General features: G+C 46.4%; 1 protein-coding gene across 9 annotated transcripts in view; it reads left to right on the top strand.

Moving 5' to 3' along the window:
- plekha7 (pleckstrin homology domain containing A7) overlaps positions 1-18,741 on the top strand; it is a 303,895-nt gene that overhangs the window by 202,322 nt on the left and 82,832 nt on the right. For 8 of the 9 annotated variants that reach the window (XM_033038481.1, XM_033038486.1, XM_033038479.1 and 5 more), the window contains 3 exons: positions 1,229-1,329; positions 9,042-9,217; positions 18,077-18,541. In XM_033038481.1, coding sequence (XP_032894372.1) covers positions 1,229-1,329; positions 9,042-9,217; positions 18,077-18,541 — 742 coding nt within the window. The remainder of the gene's footprint in view (positions 1-1,228; positions 1,330-9,041; positions 9,218-18,076; positions 18,542-18,741) is intronic. The other variant, XM_033038483.1, reaches the window with a different exon arrangement.

The following is an 18,741-nucleotide window of genomic DNA, read 5'->3' on the forward strand; positions in this document are numbered from 1 at the left end:
CATTCGGTTAACAGATTTAATCGGTGGTAGAATAAACTATATTAGTGGCTTGATGAAAACTTGCCTTTATAAGGATTGTCTTTCCCCTTCCCTCCCGCACCCCTCCTCCCACAGCCCCTTCACATTTCATGTCACTTCTCCCCTTATCTCCAAATCTCACAGCACTCTTGTCTTCTTTTCATCTCTAGTCTTTGACCACCCATCTGCCAATCAACTCACTCTCCCCATCACCTGTATTCACTTAACACTCGCCAGACTTTGTCCTGCCCCCACCTCTCTTCCCGCTTCCCCCCCCCCCCCCCTTGCAGCAATGAATCAGCCTGAAGACAGGCCCTGACATAAAACGTCGTCTGTCCATGTTCTCCAGAGATGCTGAGTTGCTCCAGCACTTTGTTCGTTCTTGATGACGAATAGTGTGTTGTCACATTTTGTTAGCATTAGAGAATACTTAATACAAACAAGTGTTTAAAGTGAGTAAAATTACGAATATCATTATTTCTCCATTTCTCTTTGACCAGTTCATTGGGCCATGCTGATCGTTTAATCAGTAACCTTTTTGAAACTGTCTGTGTTGGATATTAACATTATCACAAGGAGAATATATTGGTTCTCTTCATTGCCTTATTACATTCAGTCACACAGCACAGAGACAGGCCCTTCGGCCCAACTTGCCCATGCCACCCAAAAGCCCCATCTACATTAGTCCCACCTGCCCCATGTTTGGCACACATCCCTCTAAACCTTTCCTATCTATGCATCTGTCCAAATGTATTTTAAGTGTTGTTATAGTACCTGCCTCAACCACCTCCTCTGGCAGCTCGTTCCATACACCCATCATCGACTGAATGAAAAAGTTGCCCCTCAGGTTCTTATTAAATCTTTCCCCTCTCATCTTAAACCTTTGTTTCTTAATTCCCTGACTCTAGTTAAAAGACTCTCTGCAATCACCCTCATGATTTTATACACACCTCAGCTTCCTGCGCCCCAAGGAATAAAGTCCTAGTCTACCACCCATTCTTTTTATAATCATCAATATATTTGCCAGGGGTGGAGGTGGAGGCAGATGTGATAGTGGTATTTGGTTAGGCACATGGATATACAGGGAATGGAGGGATATAGAACGTGTTGGCTGAGGAGATGAGTTTAACAGCATCATAGTAGACATTGTGGGACGAAGGGCCTGTTCCTGTGCTGTGCTGTGTTCTATTATGTGTTTTATGTTGTACAGACAGCAGAGAAGAGACTGTGTTGGGGAGTATACCATTGCCCAGTTATGTTACCTCACCCGTTGATCCCAATGATCACATCAGCCGCAAATATGCTTTCAAGGTAAGAGATGAATGTGCACACTGATCTCACAATGTCCCCTGATGTAGTGATAGCTATAGCTCTAAAGAAGATCACATCACACCACAGCTTGGTGCCAATGGAAGTTAGTCCATTGCAGTTGAGTTCTGATTGATCCATCGATGCTGTGAGGCTGCTCTATGTTTAAACCTTGCTGAATTATTCCAAGTCAAGAGTGTTTTATTCCCACTTGTCCCAGTTAGAACAATGAACTTCTTACTTACAGTAGAACAGCAGAATATGTAAACATAGTACATTGTCAACAATATAATAAACGAGAGAGAGAAAAAGTTCAGAGTGTGTAGAAAATGCGTACACACAAATACACACATATATATACACGCACACACACACACACACGTGCACACACATGCACACATACACACAAAAACAAACTATAATAGTGCAATATTAACATTAATAGTCTATGTTGTTCCAAGCTTATTTGAGGTTGTAATGTTAAACAGCCCAACGGAATAAGCTGTTCGTAAGCCTGGACATTACAGTTTTCAGGCTCCTGTACCTTCTTCCCGATGGCAGGGGTGAAATGAGTGTGTGGCCGGGATGGTGTGGGTCTCTGATGATGCTGGCTGCCTTTATGAGGCAGCGACTCCTGTGAATCCTGTAATTCGATGGTGGGGAGGTCAGTACCCGTGATGGGCTGAGCAGTGTTCACAACATTTTGCAGTCTTCTTTCACCGGCCATTTGTGTCAAGATAAAGCAATCACCATTGCAGTGTTATCAAGTACAACGAGAGAAGAGCAGGACTTCTCTATAAAGCTGGTGGGAGGGACGTGTGTGGAAGGGGTCGGGAGTGAGGTGTGTGGAGAAGGAGACAGTTCAGAGTTACTGCAGTCAAACTCATCAGATGGGACTCAGACATCTAATTGAAATGAATAAAGGAAATCATGGCACACATGAAATGCTGGAGTAACTCAGCGGGACAGGCAGCAACTCTGGAGATAAGGAATGGGTGACGTTTCGGGTCGAGAAGCTTCTTCAGACTGCTTAGGGATAAGGGCAACGAGAGATATAGATGCTGATGTGGAGAGATAAAGAACAATTAATACAAGAGAGGCAAAAAGGTTTACTTGTAAATTTTCATCCTGCACTCAAATTTACTTGGACCATCTCCGCCACCTCCCTCCCCTTTCTTGATCTCACAGTCTCCATCACAAGAAATAGACTATTGACTGACGTCTAATACAAACCCACTGATTCCCACAACTATCTTGACTACACTTCTTCCCACCCTGCTTCCTGCAAAGACTCTATCTCCTACTCCCAATTGCTCCGTCTACGCCGCATCTGCGCCCAAGCTGAGGTGTTCCATACTAGAACATCCAAGAGGTCCTCATTCTTTAGGGAACGGGGGTTCCCCTCTCCCATCATAGATGAGGCCCTCACTCGTGTCTCCTCGATACCCCGCAGCTCCGCCCTTGCTCCCCCTCCCCTTGTCGAGACAGAGTCCCCATAGTACTTACCATCCACCTCATCAGTTGTCGCATACAACACATAATCCTCCGAAATTTCTGCCACCTCCAACGTGATCCCACCACTAGCCACATTTTCCCATCCCTTTCCACCTTCCGCAGAGACCGTTCCCTCTGCAACTCCCTGGTTAACTCATCCCTTCCCACCCAAACCACCCCCTCCCCAGGTACCTTCCCCTGCAACCGCAGAAGATGCAACACCTGTCCCTATACCTCCTCCCTAGACTCTATTGTATCCATTGTTCAAGATGTGGTCTCTTATACATCGGCGAGACCAAACGCAGACTGGACGATCGTTTTGCTGAACACCTTCGCTCAGTCCGCGTGAACCAACCTGATCTCCCGGTTGCTGGACACTTTAATTCTCCTTCCCATTCCCACACTGACCTTTCTGTCCTCAGTCTCCTCCATTGTCAGAGTGAGGCTAAACGCAAATTGGAGGAACAGCATCTCATATTTCGCTTGAGCAGCTTACAGCCCAGTGGTATGAATTTTGATTTCTCTCACTTCAGGTAGCCCCGGCATTCCCTCTCTCTCTATCCCTCCCCCACCCAAGTCGCACCAGCTTCTTATTTTCACCCAACAAATGGCCTGTTTCCTTTATCATCATTACTTTTTTGTATATCTTTCATTCATTGTTCTTTATCACATCACATCACCGTCTATATCTCTCGTTTCCCTTATCCCTAACCAGTCTGAAGAAGGGTCTTGACCTGAAACGTCACCCATTCCTTCTCTTCAGAGATGCTGCCTGTCCCGCTGAGTTACTCCAGCTTTTTGTGCCAATCTTCGGTTTTAACCAGCATTTGCAGCAGTTCTTTCCTACACAACGGAAATAATGAAATAATGAAATAGGAGGAAGGCAGTTTTGCCCATCACTCCATGTCTGTTTTGGCCAGAGGAAGACTGTCTTAATTGCACATTGCAACTTTGGCCTGTAGCCACGGAGGTTATTGCATTTCAAGTCAATGTCCTATCAGCCAAAAGCTTCTAAACTTCCCCAACCTCCGTGTGGGAATAAAAGCATTCTTTTCATCTCTTCAATCTGTCCATCAGTACATTCAATCTGTGGCCCGTGGTCATCATATTCGTGACAGTTTCTGTTCTCTGTTTATTTTTTACACCGCAGTTGTCTTCTCCCACAGCCTCTTCTGTTTCAAGGGCAATTTGCTGCATTGTTCTCCTACTTCCTGAACACCATTTGAAGTGCAATAACTTTAGTTAAAGGTGTCCTGATGTGTACTCGGTATTCCAGCTGTTGCATTGTTGCTGCTGCTGCCTCACAGCACCAGAGACCCAGCAGGGTTCCATCCTGACCACGGTGCTGTCTGCACGGAGTTTGCATGTTCTCCCCGTGACCGCGTGGGTTTTCTCCGGGTGCTCCGGTTTCTTCCCACACTCCAAAGACGTACAGGTTTGGCAGTTGTCTTCTTTGGAAGAACAGGCTTTGGAAAGAATTGTAAATTGACCCTAGTCAATAGTGCTAGAGTACGGGGTGATTACTGGTCGGTGCGGACTTTGTGGGCCGAAAGTCCTGTTTTCACTCTGTATCTCTAAACTAAATGAAACAAAACTTCTTCGTGCTCCTGTGTTCCGTGCCTTGGCCAAACCGTTTGAGATGTACATGGATGTACATTGAGTCATACAGCACAGAAAGGCCCTTCGGCCCAACTCTTCCATACCGACCAAGTGTTTTTTTTTATGTTGTTACGGTACTGCCTCAACTACCTCCTCTAACTGCTCATTCCCTATACTCACCACCCTCTGAGTGAACAAGTTGCCCATTGGGTTCCCATTCAATCTTTCCCCTCGCACCATCAGCCTATGTCATCTGGTTCTTCAACTCCCTACCCTGGGTAAAATACTTTGTACATGCAGCCCACCACGAACCAGTCAGTACCCCAGCTTATGGAAGGACCGTTCAGAAGCCCGATAACAGAGGGGTAGAAGCTGTTTCCTGAGTCTGGTGGTGCAAAGTGGTCTTGCGGAAGTTAAAACGTGACCTTATTTAGGTGTGCAAGATCATGAGGGTCTTAGACAAAGTGAATGCTCACAGTCTATTTCCCAGGGAAGAGGATTCTAAAACTAGAGGGCATAAAGTGAGGAGGAGAGATTTAAGAGGAACCCCAGGGACAACCTTTTCACTTGGAGACTAGTCTATATCTGGAACGAGCTGCCAGAGGAAGCTATAGAGGTAGACACAATTGTGATTTTTTAAACACCATTCAAACAGATATATGGATAGGGAGGGTTTAGAGGGGTATCTGTCTGAAGAAGGGTCTCCATCATAAACGTCACCCATTCGTTCTATGCAGAGATGCTGCCGGTCGCGTGGAGTTACTCCAGTAATTTGTTCTTCTATGATTGAAAATCTGGAGCCAATAGTTCTGTAGATGACCTTTTGAACTCGTGACATTCCTTTGGAGTACTTGCTCAGCAATTTGACTATGTTTGTTAACTGCTTACTTTGGACATTGCATGTCAGATTAAGCAGATTCCTGTGTTGCTAAGCACCCATTGTGTCTGTAATGACAGAGATAATGATTACTCACTTCCTCATCAACAATACTTTTCTAAAGGTTATTGAGAGAAATCACCAATTAAATATCCATTGCCAATGCCGAGTTTACCATTCACCCTTGATCAGTCCGAAGACCCATTTACGTCACCTCTCCATTCCCTCCACAGATGCTGCCTGACGCTGAATTCCTCCAGATCTTTGTGTTCTGTTTAATTTTGGCATTTACTAAACATTGAAGATTGGAAACATTGAATCCATTTATGTTCATAAGTGATAGGAGCAGAATTAGGCCATTTCACCCATCAAGTCTACTCTGCCATTCGATCATGGCTGATCTATCTCTCCCTCTCAACCCCATTCTCCTGCCTTCTCCCCATAACCCCCTGACACCCAAACTAATCAAGAAACTGTCAACCTCCCCCCTAAAAATATCCATTGACTTGGCCTCCACAGCCATCATGATTGGCCGGCATGGTGGCGCAGCGGGAGATTTGCTGCCTCACAGCGCCAGAGACCCCGGTTTGATCTTGACCGCGGGTGTTGTCTGTGCAGAATTTGTAAGTTCTCCCTGTGACCTGCGTGGGTTTTCTCCAGGTGCTCCGGTTTCCTCCCACACTCCAAAGACGTACAGGTTTGTAGGTTGATTGGCTTGGCAAATTGCCCCATAATGGGTGTTGGATAGTGTGAGTGTGCTGGGGATCGCTGGTCGGCTCGGACGCAGTGGGTCAGTTTCCATGCTGTATCTCTAAACTATACTAAACTAAACCAAACCATCTGTGGCAATGAATTCCACAGATTCGCCAACCTCTGACTAAAGAAATTCCCCCTCATCTTTCTGGAGAAATTCCTCCTCATCTCCTTTCTAAAGAAATTCCTCCTCAACTCCTTTCTAACTTTATAGTTGTGAACTTGTATATTTAAGATAAATTTTAGATTAATAATCTATTACTTGCGCCACGATATACGTAGGTTCTTCGGTCCTGAAGTAACCGTACGTGAGATAAGTTAATTTTAAAATTAATTATTTGATCATCGTCAGGGGCAGCTGAAATACAACAGTTTGCTGACAATGTTTGTCTGTGTGTGAATGGCTGTCAGTTTGAATTACCATCTACATTTGTTGAGATGAGTTTTAACTGCACGTTTACGGCATGGTCGACAATCGTTGGGAAGGGAAGGCTGAGTTTCCCAACATTAACCACAAGCATAGAGCGGGGATGGCAGTGAGTAGTTTAGGTAAACATGTTCGAACGTTTGGAACTAAATGAAGGGCAGGAGCAACTTTGAAAGGTTCAAATAACTTTGTCGAAGTAACCACGGCATTACAAAATGGAAGGACCATTGTCGGTGAGCATGGAAATATATTGAGCGATCTTTAATATTGTAATTCATTTCACATGTTATAATATATGCTTGCCCAACACTGAGTGACGGTGATGTGTGCAGAATGTACAGAGCAATAGAGGAAGGAAAGATGTTTGAACATTTCTAGTTCATGTGGTTTTGTAACTGAGGACAAAAATACTTTAAACCTGAGAGTCATTGTTGTGACTAGATTTTTCAGTGATTTCGTTAGTGTGGTGGGTACGGATGAGGGAGGGGGAGTGATAGACAGATGGGTGGAGTAAGTGACAAAGGAGACCAAAGGGTGTCAGAAAAGTTTAGTTTAATTTTGAGATACAGCGTGGAGACGAGCCCTTTCAGGCTCGGCCCACTGAGTCCACACCGACCAACAATCAGCCATTCAGTAGTTCTACCCGACACACTAAGGTCAAATTATAGAAGCCAATTAACCTACAATCCCGCATGTCTTTAAATGTTGGAGGAAACCGGAGCACCTGGAGGAAGCACACATGGTCACAGGGAGAACGTGCAAACTCCACACAGACAGGACCCAAGGCCGGGATTGAATCCGGGTCTCTGGCGAGTGAAATGTAGGCGGTTTAGTTGTCACTTCTGTTTTGCTTCATAATGGAAAGTCCAGATTATTTTCCAATATGCAGCAGAACCTCAAAATATATTGAAAGTAATTTAAAAATAATATGCAACTGCATTACAGGCACCAGGAATCACCAACATGCTTTATTCATTCTATCTAGAGCTCTTGATATGAAATCTGCACCTTTACTACATTTCAGATATTTTTAATAACTTGCATAATGTCAAAAAGGGAAAGTTTTTTTTTGTTTTTATATGATTGTAATTTTAACCTAAAACAAAATCTGAAGATGGGTCCTGACCTGAAACATCACCCATCCATGTCTTCCAGAGATGCTGCCTGACTGTGTTTTTTTTTTGTATCCACCATCTGCAGTGTTTAGTTTAGTTTAGAGGCCCTTCGGCCCATTGAGTCTGCACCGACCAGCGATTCTCACACACAAACACTATCTGACACACTAGGGACAATTTACAATTTGACCGAGTCAATTAACCTACAAACCTGTACATCTTCGAAGTGTGTGAGGAAACCAGATTTCCCAGAGAAAACCCATGCAGGTTTTACCAACTTTAACGATAGTACAGCATGAGGTAGGGACAAAAATGTAATGCCTCACCTGTATCCACCTATCACTTTGTTCCACTCCCACCTCTCTTCCAACTTTCTCCCCTCACAACCATCAGCCTGAAGAAAGATCCCGACCCGACATGTCACCTGTCCATGATCTTCAGAGATGCTGCCTGACCCGCTGAATTACTCCAGCACTTTGTCTTTTGTTTGTTCCAGAACACCATGCTCCTGTTTGCTGGGTCCTTGCACTACATGAGCTACATGAGAGAGCAATAGGCAATCCCCCTTTGCCCACACTGAGTCTGCTCTGAGATCTTTAGTACCTAGTTTCACAACTGAAAAACATTTGTATTTTGCGTAGAGGGCGATATTTTCGCTCGACACGTGCGCCCAGTCCACAATCTCCCAGTAGCCAAACATTCGAACTCCCCTTCCGTGCCCACACTGACCTTTCTGTCCTGGGCCTCTTCCATTGCCAGAGGGAGGCCACACACAAACTGGTGGAACAACACCTCATTTTTTTGCTTGGGCAGCTTCCAACCCAATGTTGATTTCTCTAATTTCAAGTCTCCTGCATTCCCTCTCTCCCTTCTCTCTCCCCCGTCCCCCCCTCCCCCATCCTGGTCGGCTGACTCGTTCCACTGGTCGCATCCTTGTATCCCTCTCGTTAGCACATCTTCCCCCAGCCAACAATGGGCCATTGTGGGCTCCACCCTTCCTGAGGTCATCTGTTGCCGGCCCTGATTTGTTCCGGCCTTTTCTTGCCTCCAGTTTATCCCCCACCCCCCCAACCTCTACTTTCAGTCTGACGAAGAGTCCCGACCCGAAATGTCACCTATTATTTTTCTTCAGAGATGCTGCCTGACCTGCTGAGTTACTCCAACATTTTGTGTCTATCTTCCGTATATACCGTCATCTGCAGTTCCTTCCTATGTATTTTGGACCAATCCACATTTCCTTAATCATCGTCTGCTTTGATCTGTTGTTTTCACACCTCACCCTTCCATATCTCTCGTTTCCCTCTCCCCTGACTCTCAGTCTGAAGAAGGGTCTCGGCCTAAAACGTCACCCATCCCTTCTCTCCAAAGATATTGTCTGTCCCGCTGAGTGGCTCCAGCACTTTTTGTCTATTTGTGATAACTGCCTGATTCTCATTTACTTATGTTCCAGGCCACCCACACAGGTATGCGGACTTACATTTACAATCAGAACTCTATTATTGGCTCGCAGGCAGACCACACTGGCATGAGAACGTATTACTTCAGTGCTGATACTCAAGAGGATATGAATGGCTGGATCAGAGCCATGAACCAAGCTGCCCTGATGCAAGCATACACCACAAAGAGGTATTCCTAATCCTTCTCAAACTGTTAAACAATAATTAAAGTGCATGCTTTTGAATAAAGTGTCCTTTTATTGAGAATGAAGATAGACACAAAAAGCTGGAGTAACTCAGTGGATCAGGAGAGCATCTCTGGCGAGAAGGAATTGGTGATGTTTCGTGTTGAGACCCTTCTTTGGACCTTTTATTGATTTTATTGATTGATTCCATTGAAGTTGATGGATTCAGCCCTAGAGGAGTGAGAGCGTAGTGCACAGAACAGTGGAAGCAACAACAGATTCTCTGGCACACAATGTCGAACATAATGCCAAGATAAACTACTTATCTGCCTGCATATGATCTTTATCCCTCCATTCTTGCATATCCATGTGTCCATTGAAAATTCTCTGAAATACCACTATCGTATCTGCCTCCACCACCCCTGGTGGTGTGTTCTAGACCCCCACCACTCTCCATGTAAAAAGTAAATTACCCGGCACATCCCCTTTACACTCTCCCCCCCCTGAGCTTAAACCTATGATCTTTAGCCTACTTCTACTTCTTCTTCTTCTTCTTCTTCTTCTTCTTCATGCGTATGGCGTGCACAGCCTAAAGTTGTAGGACAACTTGTTCTATTTGATTTTATTTGATTGTGCACGCCAGGTTGATTGCATTAGTTGAAACAGGGCGGACCACGTGAAGGTTGCAATGCCCGACCCGTGATCTTTAGCCTGCGACATTTAATCTCAGAGAGTAAGGTTCTGACTGTCTATCCTATCTAGGCCACCCTGTTTGCATGTTTTGAAGATATGCGGCTTGTAGATCCAAATAATAGTGGATTCCTGTCCAATGTAATCTCCTTAATCAATAGAACAGATGCGCTACAATGCTGAGAGCTATATCCTGCACTCTGTACCTTCCCCTTTGCTCTACCTAATGTACTCGCTAGAATTTAAAAGATTGAGAGGGGATCTTATAGAAACTTACAAAATTCTTAAGGGGTTGGATAAGCTAGATGCAGGAAGATTGTTCCCGATGTTGGGGAAGTCCAGAACAAGTTTAAGGATAAAGGGGAAATCTTTTAGGACTGAGATGAGAAAAACATTTTTTACACAGAGAGTGGTGAATCTGTTGAATTCTCTGCCACAGAATGTAGTTGAGGCCGGTTCATTGGCCATATTTAAGAGGGAGTTAGATGTGGCCCTTGTGGCGAAAGGGATCAGGGGGTATGGAGAGAAGGCAGGTACAGGATACTGAGTTGGATGATCAGCCATGATCATATTGAATGGTGGTGCAGGCTCGAAGGACCGAATGGCCTACTCCTGCACCTATTTTCTATGTTTCTATGTACTTGAGTTTGGCTTGAATATCATGTAATGGACAAAGAAGATAGACACAAAATGCTGGAGTAACTCAGCAAGACAGGCAGCATCTCTGGAGAAAAGGAATGGGTAACGCTTTGGGTCGAGGCCCTTCTTCCGACTGAGGGTCAGGGAAGCGTGATCCTACAGATATGGCAGGTTAAGGTGTGAAAACAACAGATCAAAGCAGATGGTACACAAAATTGCTGGAGAAACTCAGCGGGTGCAGCAGCATCTATGGAGCGAAGGAAATAGGCGACGTTTCGAGCCGAAACCCTTCTTCAGACTGATGGGGGGTGGGGAGAAAGAAGGAAAAGGGGAGGAGGGGAAGGAGCCCGAGGGCAGGCGGATGGGAGGGCGGGAGGAGACAGCTAGAGGGTTAAGGAAGGGGAGGAGACAGCAAGGGCTATCAAAATTGGGAGAATTCAATGTTAATGCCATACGGACGCAAGGTCCCCAGACGGAATATGAGGTGCTGTTCCTCCAATTTCCGCTGTTGCTCACTCTGGCAATGGAGGAGACCCAGGACAGAGAGGTCGGATTGGGAATGGGAGGGGGAGTTGAAGTGCTGAGCCACCGGGAGTTCAGGTAGGTTATTGCGGACTGTGCGGAGGTGTTCGGCGAAACGATCGCCCAACCTACGCTTGGTCTCCCCGATGTAAATCAGCTGACATCTAGAGCAGCGGATGCAGTAGATGAGGTTGGAGGAGATACAGGTGAACCTTTGTCGCACCTGGAACGACTGCTTGGGTCCTTGAATGGAGTCGAGGGGGGAGGTGAAGGGACAGGTGTTGCATTTCTTGCGGTTGCAACGGAAAGTGCCCGGGGAGGGGGTGGTGCGGGAGGGAAGGGAAGAATTGACGAGGGAGTTGCGGAGGGAGCGGTCTTTGCGGAAGGCAGACATGGGGGGAGATGGGAAGATGTGGCGAGTGGTGGGGTCACGTTGGAGGTTGCGGAAATGGCGGAGGATTATGTGTTGTATTTGGCGGCTAGTGGGGTGAAAGGTGAGGACCAGAGGGACTCTGCCCTTGTTGCGAGTGCGGGGATGGGGAGAGAGAGCAGTGTTGCGGGGTATGGATGAGACCCTGGTGTGAACCTCATCTATGGTGGCGGAGGGGTCAAAGCAGATGATGGTAAGGGAATGTTCTACATTACAATGTAGAATGTCTCCCTCTCCTCGACTCTCGGTTGGAAGAAGGGTCTCGATCGACCCAAAGCGTCACCCATTCCTTCTCTCCATAGATGCTGCCTGCCCCGCTGAGTTACTTCAGCATTTTGTGTCTATCTTCAGTTAAAACTAGAATCTGCAGTTCCTTCCTACACATTTTGTAATGGGCAAGTTGGGCTGAAGGGCCTGGTTCCATGAAGTTCTCTCCATGACTCTATGTTTTCAATCAGTTAGCTGCTAAAAAAATGTCTCCACCAATGTTAAAAGACCGTAGAATTGAGCTAGGGTGTAAAATGAAACTTCAAAAATTAATTCCTCCACTGTGATTCATGTGCCAGCTATGAATGTCACTTTGAGAATTGATGAGGTGAAGTGGCCTGGACGTCAATGATGAATTAATGCTAGTTTTTAGCGCTTGTCAGATAGTAAGAGCAGAAAATGCAGTTTTAAAAATGCTGTAATGTCTCCTGCAATGAATCATTGTTGTTTGTAGAGATCTTAGACTATTTTCCAATATAGATAGAGGGTTGAGAAATACTGGTTTGTTTATTGGAAGATTGATAAGCTTTGGAAATCCAGGCAATTTATATTTGGGTCAAGTGTTCACTTCCCTTTATGACTTTTCCTTGTTGAGCCTGCAGCTCGTAGTTCCACATTCAAAATCTTTATCAGTAAAACCATGGGCAGCACCGTGGTGCAGCGGGTAGAGCTGCTGCTTCACAGTGCCAGAGACCCGGGTTCCATCCTGACCTTGGGTACTGTCTGTGTGCTCTCCCCGTGACCTCGTGGGTTTCCTTCGGGTGCTCCAGTTTCCTCCCACATCCCAAAGACGTGCGGGTTTGTAGGTTAATTGTCCACAAGTGTGTCGGGAGTAGATGTGAAAGTGGGATTACATAGAGCTAGTGTGAAAATGTGCCGGAAATAGCGACTCATGTGTATTGCCTCTGTGTAATCTATTATATTTACACTTGTAATTAAGTATGGTTGTACCTAGGTATAGAATCATTACACCAATGAACCATTGAACGGGTGATCGACGGACGGCACGGACTTAGTGGGCCGAAGGGCCTGTTTCCATGCTGCATCTTTAAATTAAACTAAACTAAACTAAATAATAGAATAATAGAGGAAAACTGAGTTCACCTTTTATTTTTATTTCACATATAATAAAATGATTGAGCTTTTAGGTGTAAATTGTGTGCAATTGCACAACAAGAATGCAGGGGATGGAGGGATTTGATTCTGGGCAGGCAGATAAGAGTTGGTCTTGGCATCATGAGACAAAAGCTGGAGTAACTCAGCGGGACAGGCAGCATCTCTGGATAGTAGGGTGATATTTCGGATCAAAACACTTCTTCAGACTGGCATAAGGGCCTGTTCCCATGCTGTGCGGTGCAGTTCATTCTGTGTTTCATAAGTCGTAAAATGAAGCAATCTGACTTGTCCATCGCTAAAGTGTGTGGAGCAGCGCAGTTTTAGTTTTGACCCAGATGTGTCCAGATCGTAGCTGGTGTGATGGTTTGCATGCTGTGGTAGGGCTCAGCTCTACGAGGACTCTGTGTGGATTGCAGAAGGTCTTTAATCATTTGTAGCTGGCAGCGACTGTTTAAAATGCAAGGGCTTCCGCTGAGAACAGGAATAGGATTGCCTGTGCCACTTTGCTTTTCGCTTTTGCCTACAGATTTGTCACGTGGCTAAAGCAGGGAAATATTCCCTAATGGTAAATAAATAGAGTCACAGAGTGATCCTGCATGGAAACAGGCCCTTCAGCCCAACTTGCCCACCCTGGCCAACTTGCCTCATCTACACTAGTCCCACCTGCCTGCGTTTGGCTCATATCCCTCTAAATCTATCTTATCCGTGTACTTGCGTAATTGTTTCTTAAACGTTGTGATTGTCCCTGCATCAACTCCCTCCTCCAGCAACTCGTTCCATGCACTCACTAGCCTTTGTATAAAAAAGGTACCCCTCGGGTTCCTATTGTTTCCCCCCCCCTCTCCTTAAACCTATGTGGTCTGGTGCTCCATGCCCCTACTCTGGGCAAGAGACCGTGCATTTACCCGATCTATTCCTCTCATGTTTTTGTACACGTCTATAAGGTCACACCTCATAGTCGCAGCCTGCTCAACCTCAGGCCCTCAAGTCCTGGCAACATCCTCGTAAATCTTCTCTGCACTCTTTTCAGTTTAACAACATCTTTCCTATAACTTGGTGCCCAGAATGTTGTCATATTCAAATACCATGTGACAAATCGTTTTTTTAATGTACTCTGGCACATAACTAACATTTAGGGGTCTTTGTGTAAAAATAATCATAGGGTATACTTAAAATCCAAATTAGTTTTATTAATGCAGATGATTGCATGTCAGTGTGAGTGGTAGTTATCAGAATGCATTGTTGTTTGATAATGAATTGACGACATGTTCAGCGATAGGTTTGACTGTTTTCGCTGGAGCGTCGGAGGTTGAGGGGAAGCTTGATAGAAGTTGTAAAATTATTAGAGGCACAGAAAGGGTCGACAGTCTGGAGAAGGGTCTCAACCCGAAACATCACCTATTCCTTTTCTCCAGAGATACTGTCTGACCCGTTGAGTTACTCCAACTTTTTATGTCTATAGACAGTCAGAACATTTTGTTCCCAGGGTGGAAATGTTAAAGACTAGAGGGCATAGCTTTGTGAGAGGGGCAAAGATTAAATGAGAAATGTGGGGCCATTTTTTTTACATTGGAAGTGATGGATGCCTGAAATATGGTGGTGGAGGCAGATACGATAGTGGCATTCAAGAGGCTTTGAATAGGCATATGGAGTGGATATGATATGAAGTGCTTATTTCGCTTGGGCAGCTTATTTCGCTTGGGCAGAGCATTGACTTCTCTAACTTCAAGTAATCCTTGCTTTCCCTCTCTCCCCATCCCTCCCCCTTCCAAGTTCTCCGAACAGTCTTACGGTCTACATTACATTTTATCTCTGTTTGCTTTGTTGTTACCTTCTCCTAGCTAACAATGATCTACTCTACATGTTCATTGATCTCCATTCTCATCTTCCTGTTTTCACACCCTAAACTTCTTTTTCTATGTATCGCCCTCTCCCCTGACATTAACCTGAAGAAGGGTCTCGACCAGAAACATCACCCATTCCTTCTGTTCCGAGATGCTGCCTGTCCCGCTGGGTTACTCCAATATTTTGTGTCTGATTTTGGTTTAAACAGGGCTGCCAACTCTCACGCTTTGAGGGTGAGAATCACGCCCTCAAGCAAACTCTCACGTCCTCACGCTGATCAAAAATTTCTCACGCTCTGTGGTGAGAAATTCTGTGATCAACGAAAATTTCAAAACTCAGATAAACTGCATGGCCCGCGGGTGTTGGAGAGCCGGGGCTGAGGGAGGGATGGGAGCAGAATCAGCGACGGGAACAGGTGCGGGGAGCCGGGACTGGCGAGTGTTTGCCGAGCAGTCGAGTGTTTGCGGGGCTGACGAGTCGCTCGCTGCAGCTCTGGCCATGGAGCACTCCGGACAGTGCAAGTCCCGGGCCGTCGGGGGCGTCAGATGCGTTGCGCCGCTGCCGCGAGAGTCTCTGTGCCGAAGGGACAGACTCTCAAAGGGAGGTGGAGAGAAAGAGAGGGGAAGGAGACGGAGACAGGGAGACAGTGGGGAGAGACAGAGGGGGAGTGAATGGAGAGAGAGAAGAGGGAGAGGGGAGAGAGAGGTAGGGGAGAGAGAGGGGGGAGAGTGAGGAGAGGGTAGGAGAGAATTGGAGAGAGAGGGGGAAGAGAGAGGGGTGGTAAAAGGAAGAGGGAGAGAGGGGGAAAGAGAAAAACGGGGAAAGAGAGAGAGATGGGGGGAGCAAAGAGAAAGAGGAGATAGAGACAGGAGAAAGAGAGAGGGGAGAGAGAGCCAGGGGGAGAGTGAGGTGAGAGGGAGAAATGGGGGAGAGCGGGAAAGAGAGAGGAGAGAGGGGGAAGAGAGAGAGGTGAGAGGAGAGACAGAGAGAGAGAGGGGAGAGTGTGTGGAGAGGGAGAGAGAGGGGGAGATAGAGAGGGAGGGAGAAAGAGAGAGGGGGAGAGAGAAGAGGGGGGGAGAGAGAAGAAAGAGATGGGGAGAGAGAGGAGGAGAGAGAGGGGGAGAGAGAGTTAGGGGAAAGAGAGGGGAGAGAGAGTTAGGGGAAAGAGAGGGGAGAGAGGGGGAGAGAGAGAAGAGAGAGAAGAGAGAGGGAAGGGGGGATAGTGAGAGGGGGAGACAGGGAAGAGAGAGGGGGGAGAGGAGAGACAGGGAGAGAGGGGAAAGAGAGGGGGAGGGGAGAGATAGAGGGGGAGAGAGGGGGGAGAGGAGAGACAGAGAGGAGAGAGAGGGGAAAGAGAGGGGGAGGGGAGAGAGAGAGAGGGGAGTTGAGAGGAGAGAGAGCGGAAGAGAGGGGGGGAGAGAGAGTCTCTATGCCGAATTCGCCCAGGTGACTGGCATGGATCAGGCTGCGGCTCGGTGCATCCTGGAGGACAACCAGTGGCTGCTGGAAGTAAGTACCAAGCACTGGGTAGAAACTGTGGAAGATAGTGGACTTCAAATGGGGGTGGTTGGTGAAAGCATCCTGCTTGCCTGCTAGATTTTCACTTACTGTAACTGCAGGAAAAATGTTCCCGATGTTGGGGGCGTTCAGAACCATGGGTCACAGTTTAAGAATAAAGGGGGGGGGGCAGTTAGGACTGAGATGGAGGACAAACTTTCTTCACGTAGAGAGTTGTGAATCTGTGGAATTCTCTGCCACAGAAGGCAGTGCGGGCCAATTCACTGGATGTTTTCAAGAGAGAGTTACATTTAGTTCTTGGGGCTAACGACATCAAGGGATATGGAGAAAAAACAGGAAAGAGGTAATGATTTTAGATGAATAGCCATGATCATATTGAATGGCAGTGCTGGCTCGAAGGGCCGATGGCCTATTCCTGCACCTATTTTCTATGTTTCTATGCTTGAGTATATGGCAATAAAACTCGATCACTTGATTTTGAAGCATTCCTGCATGGTGGAGGTATAATGTAGTCATAGAGTGATACAGTGTGAAAACAGGCCCTTCGGCACAACTTGCCCACACCCGCCAACATGTCCCAGCTACGCCACCTGCTTTTGGTCCATACCTCCAAACCTGTCCTATCCATGTATCAGTCTAACTTTTTTCTTAAATGTTGGGATGGTCCCTGCCTCAACTACCTCCTTTGGCAGCTTGTTCCATACACCCATCACCCTTTGTGTGGATAAAGTTACCCCTTAAAAAGTTACCTCTTAAAAATAGTTCATACAAAAAACATTGAAATCATACTTCTACAGTGCACTAAAACATGATTTTAATACATCAAATTTCAAAAAGTTCCTACCCTGGGAGGGGGGACACCCTTCTTCCACACCCTCTCCCCACTCGGTTACTCCACTCCCTCACTGGGTACCCCCAAGGCCAGTGATCAGTGATCGCACAGCCTCCCTCCTTTCAAAAACGCTCCAATCCATTTTTAAAGCATATATATTGCATTCAAGTGTAAGTTAAAAGACTCGCTACAATATGCACCATATTGCGCAATTTCAAGCTGAAAAATGCAAACGTACCATACCAATGAGAGGGGGACACCCTCCTCCCACCCCCCCCCCCATAATTTTTTCTGTTATATTAGTTTAGTTTATGCCACATATACTGAGGTACAGTGAAAAGCTTTTGTTGCACACTATCCAGTCAACAGAAAGACTGTAGATGATCACCCACAGAGAACAGATGCATGATAAAGGGGATAACGTTTGGTGTAAGATAAAGTCCAGTAAAGTCCGATTAAAGAAAGTTTGAGGGTCTCCAATGAGGTAGATATTAGCTCATGACTGCTTCCTAGTTGGTGGTAGGATGGTTCAGTTGCCTGACAACAGCTGGGAAGAAACTGTCCCTGAATCTCATAGAGTCATTGCGTTATACTGTGTGAAAACATGCCGTTCGGCCCTACTAACCCATGCCGACCAACGTGAGTCATGGAGTGACAGTGGAAACAGGTTACTTGGCCCAATTTTCCCACGCTGACCAACATGTCCAATTCACATTAGTCCCATCTGCCTGCATTTGCCCCATATCCCACTAAACCTGTCCTATCCATGTACCTCTCTGATTGTTTCTTAAACATTGCTATAGTCCCCGCCTGAACTACCTCCTTTGGCAGCTCGTTCCATACACCCACCACCCTTTGTGTGAATCTGGAGGTGTGCGTTTTCACACATCAATACCTGGATGGGAGAAGATGGAATGAATGGGGTGAGACTGTTGCCCTGTTGGTAACTTTCCTTGCTTCTATCTGTGATATATCTGTTGGGAACTTTTCCTTTCTTTGTTGCAGAGAGACAGAAAATGGTGAAGGACCTCATCTTCTTCAAAGCAACCACATCAACTCGCATAAAGGCTCGGGCAAGCTTGAGGTCCATCAGGTCCATCAGAGCAGAGTGCACGGCCAGAAAACAGACCAATTTGGGTTTGAGAAGCATGAAGAAGTAACGAGAGGGAGGAATGACGAGGAGAGGTACAGCTTCCATCAAGCACCTGTGGAGATACCCGTCAGGAAAGGGAATAGCAGGATGCAAGAGAGTTTGCCAGAGAGCGACATGTTTACTGAGCGCCACGCCTCGTCTCGACCACTGCGCAATGGCACGCTGCAGCCGCCTGTGCCGGGCACTGCCGACCACAATGGTGCCCCGGTGTACCGGAGGGATGTTGTGGGCCCAGCCGGCACGGAGAATGCCCAGCGGAAAAGTTCACTGGTGCAGGTGCAGCACTGGGTGAAGTCACACAAAGGAGATGATAGAAGGTCGGCAAACATTGTCGTTAATTATAGAATAGAACATAGAACAGTACAGGATAGACACAGAGTGCTGGAGTAACGCAGCGGGTCAGACAGCATCTCTGGAGAAAGAGAATGGGTGACGTTTCCGGTCAGACTGAAGAAGTATCCCGACCTGAAAAGTCACCCACCCTTTTTCTCCAGCGATGTTGGCTGATCTGCTGAGT

This window comes from Amblyraja radiata, chromosome 20 (assembly GCF_010909765.2).
Source record: "Amblyraja radiata isolate CabotCenter1 chromosome 20, sAmbRad1.1.pri, whole genome shotgun sequence".
NCBI lineage: Eukaryota > Metazoa > Chordata > Chondrichthyes > Rajiformes > Rajidae > Amblyraja > Amblyraja radiata.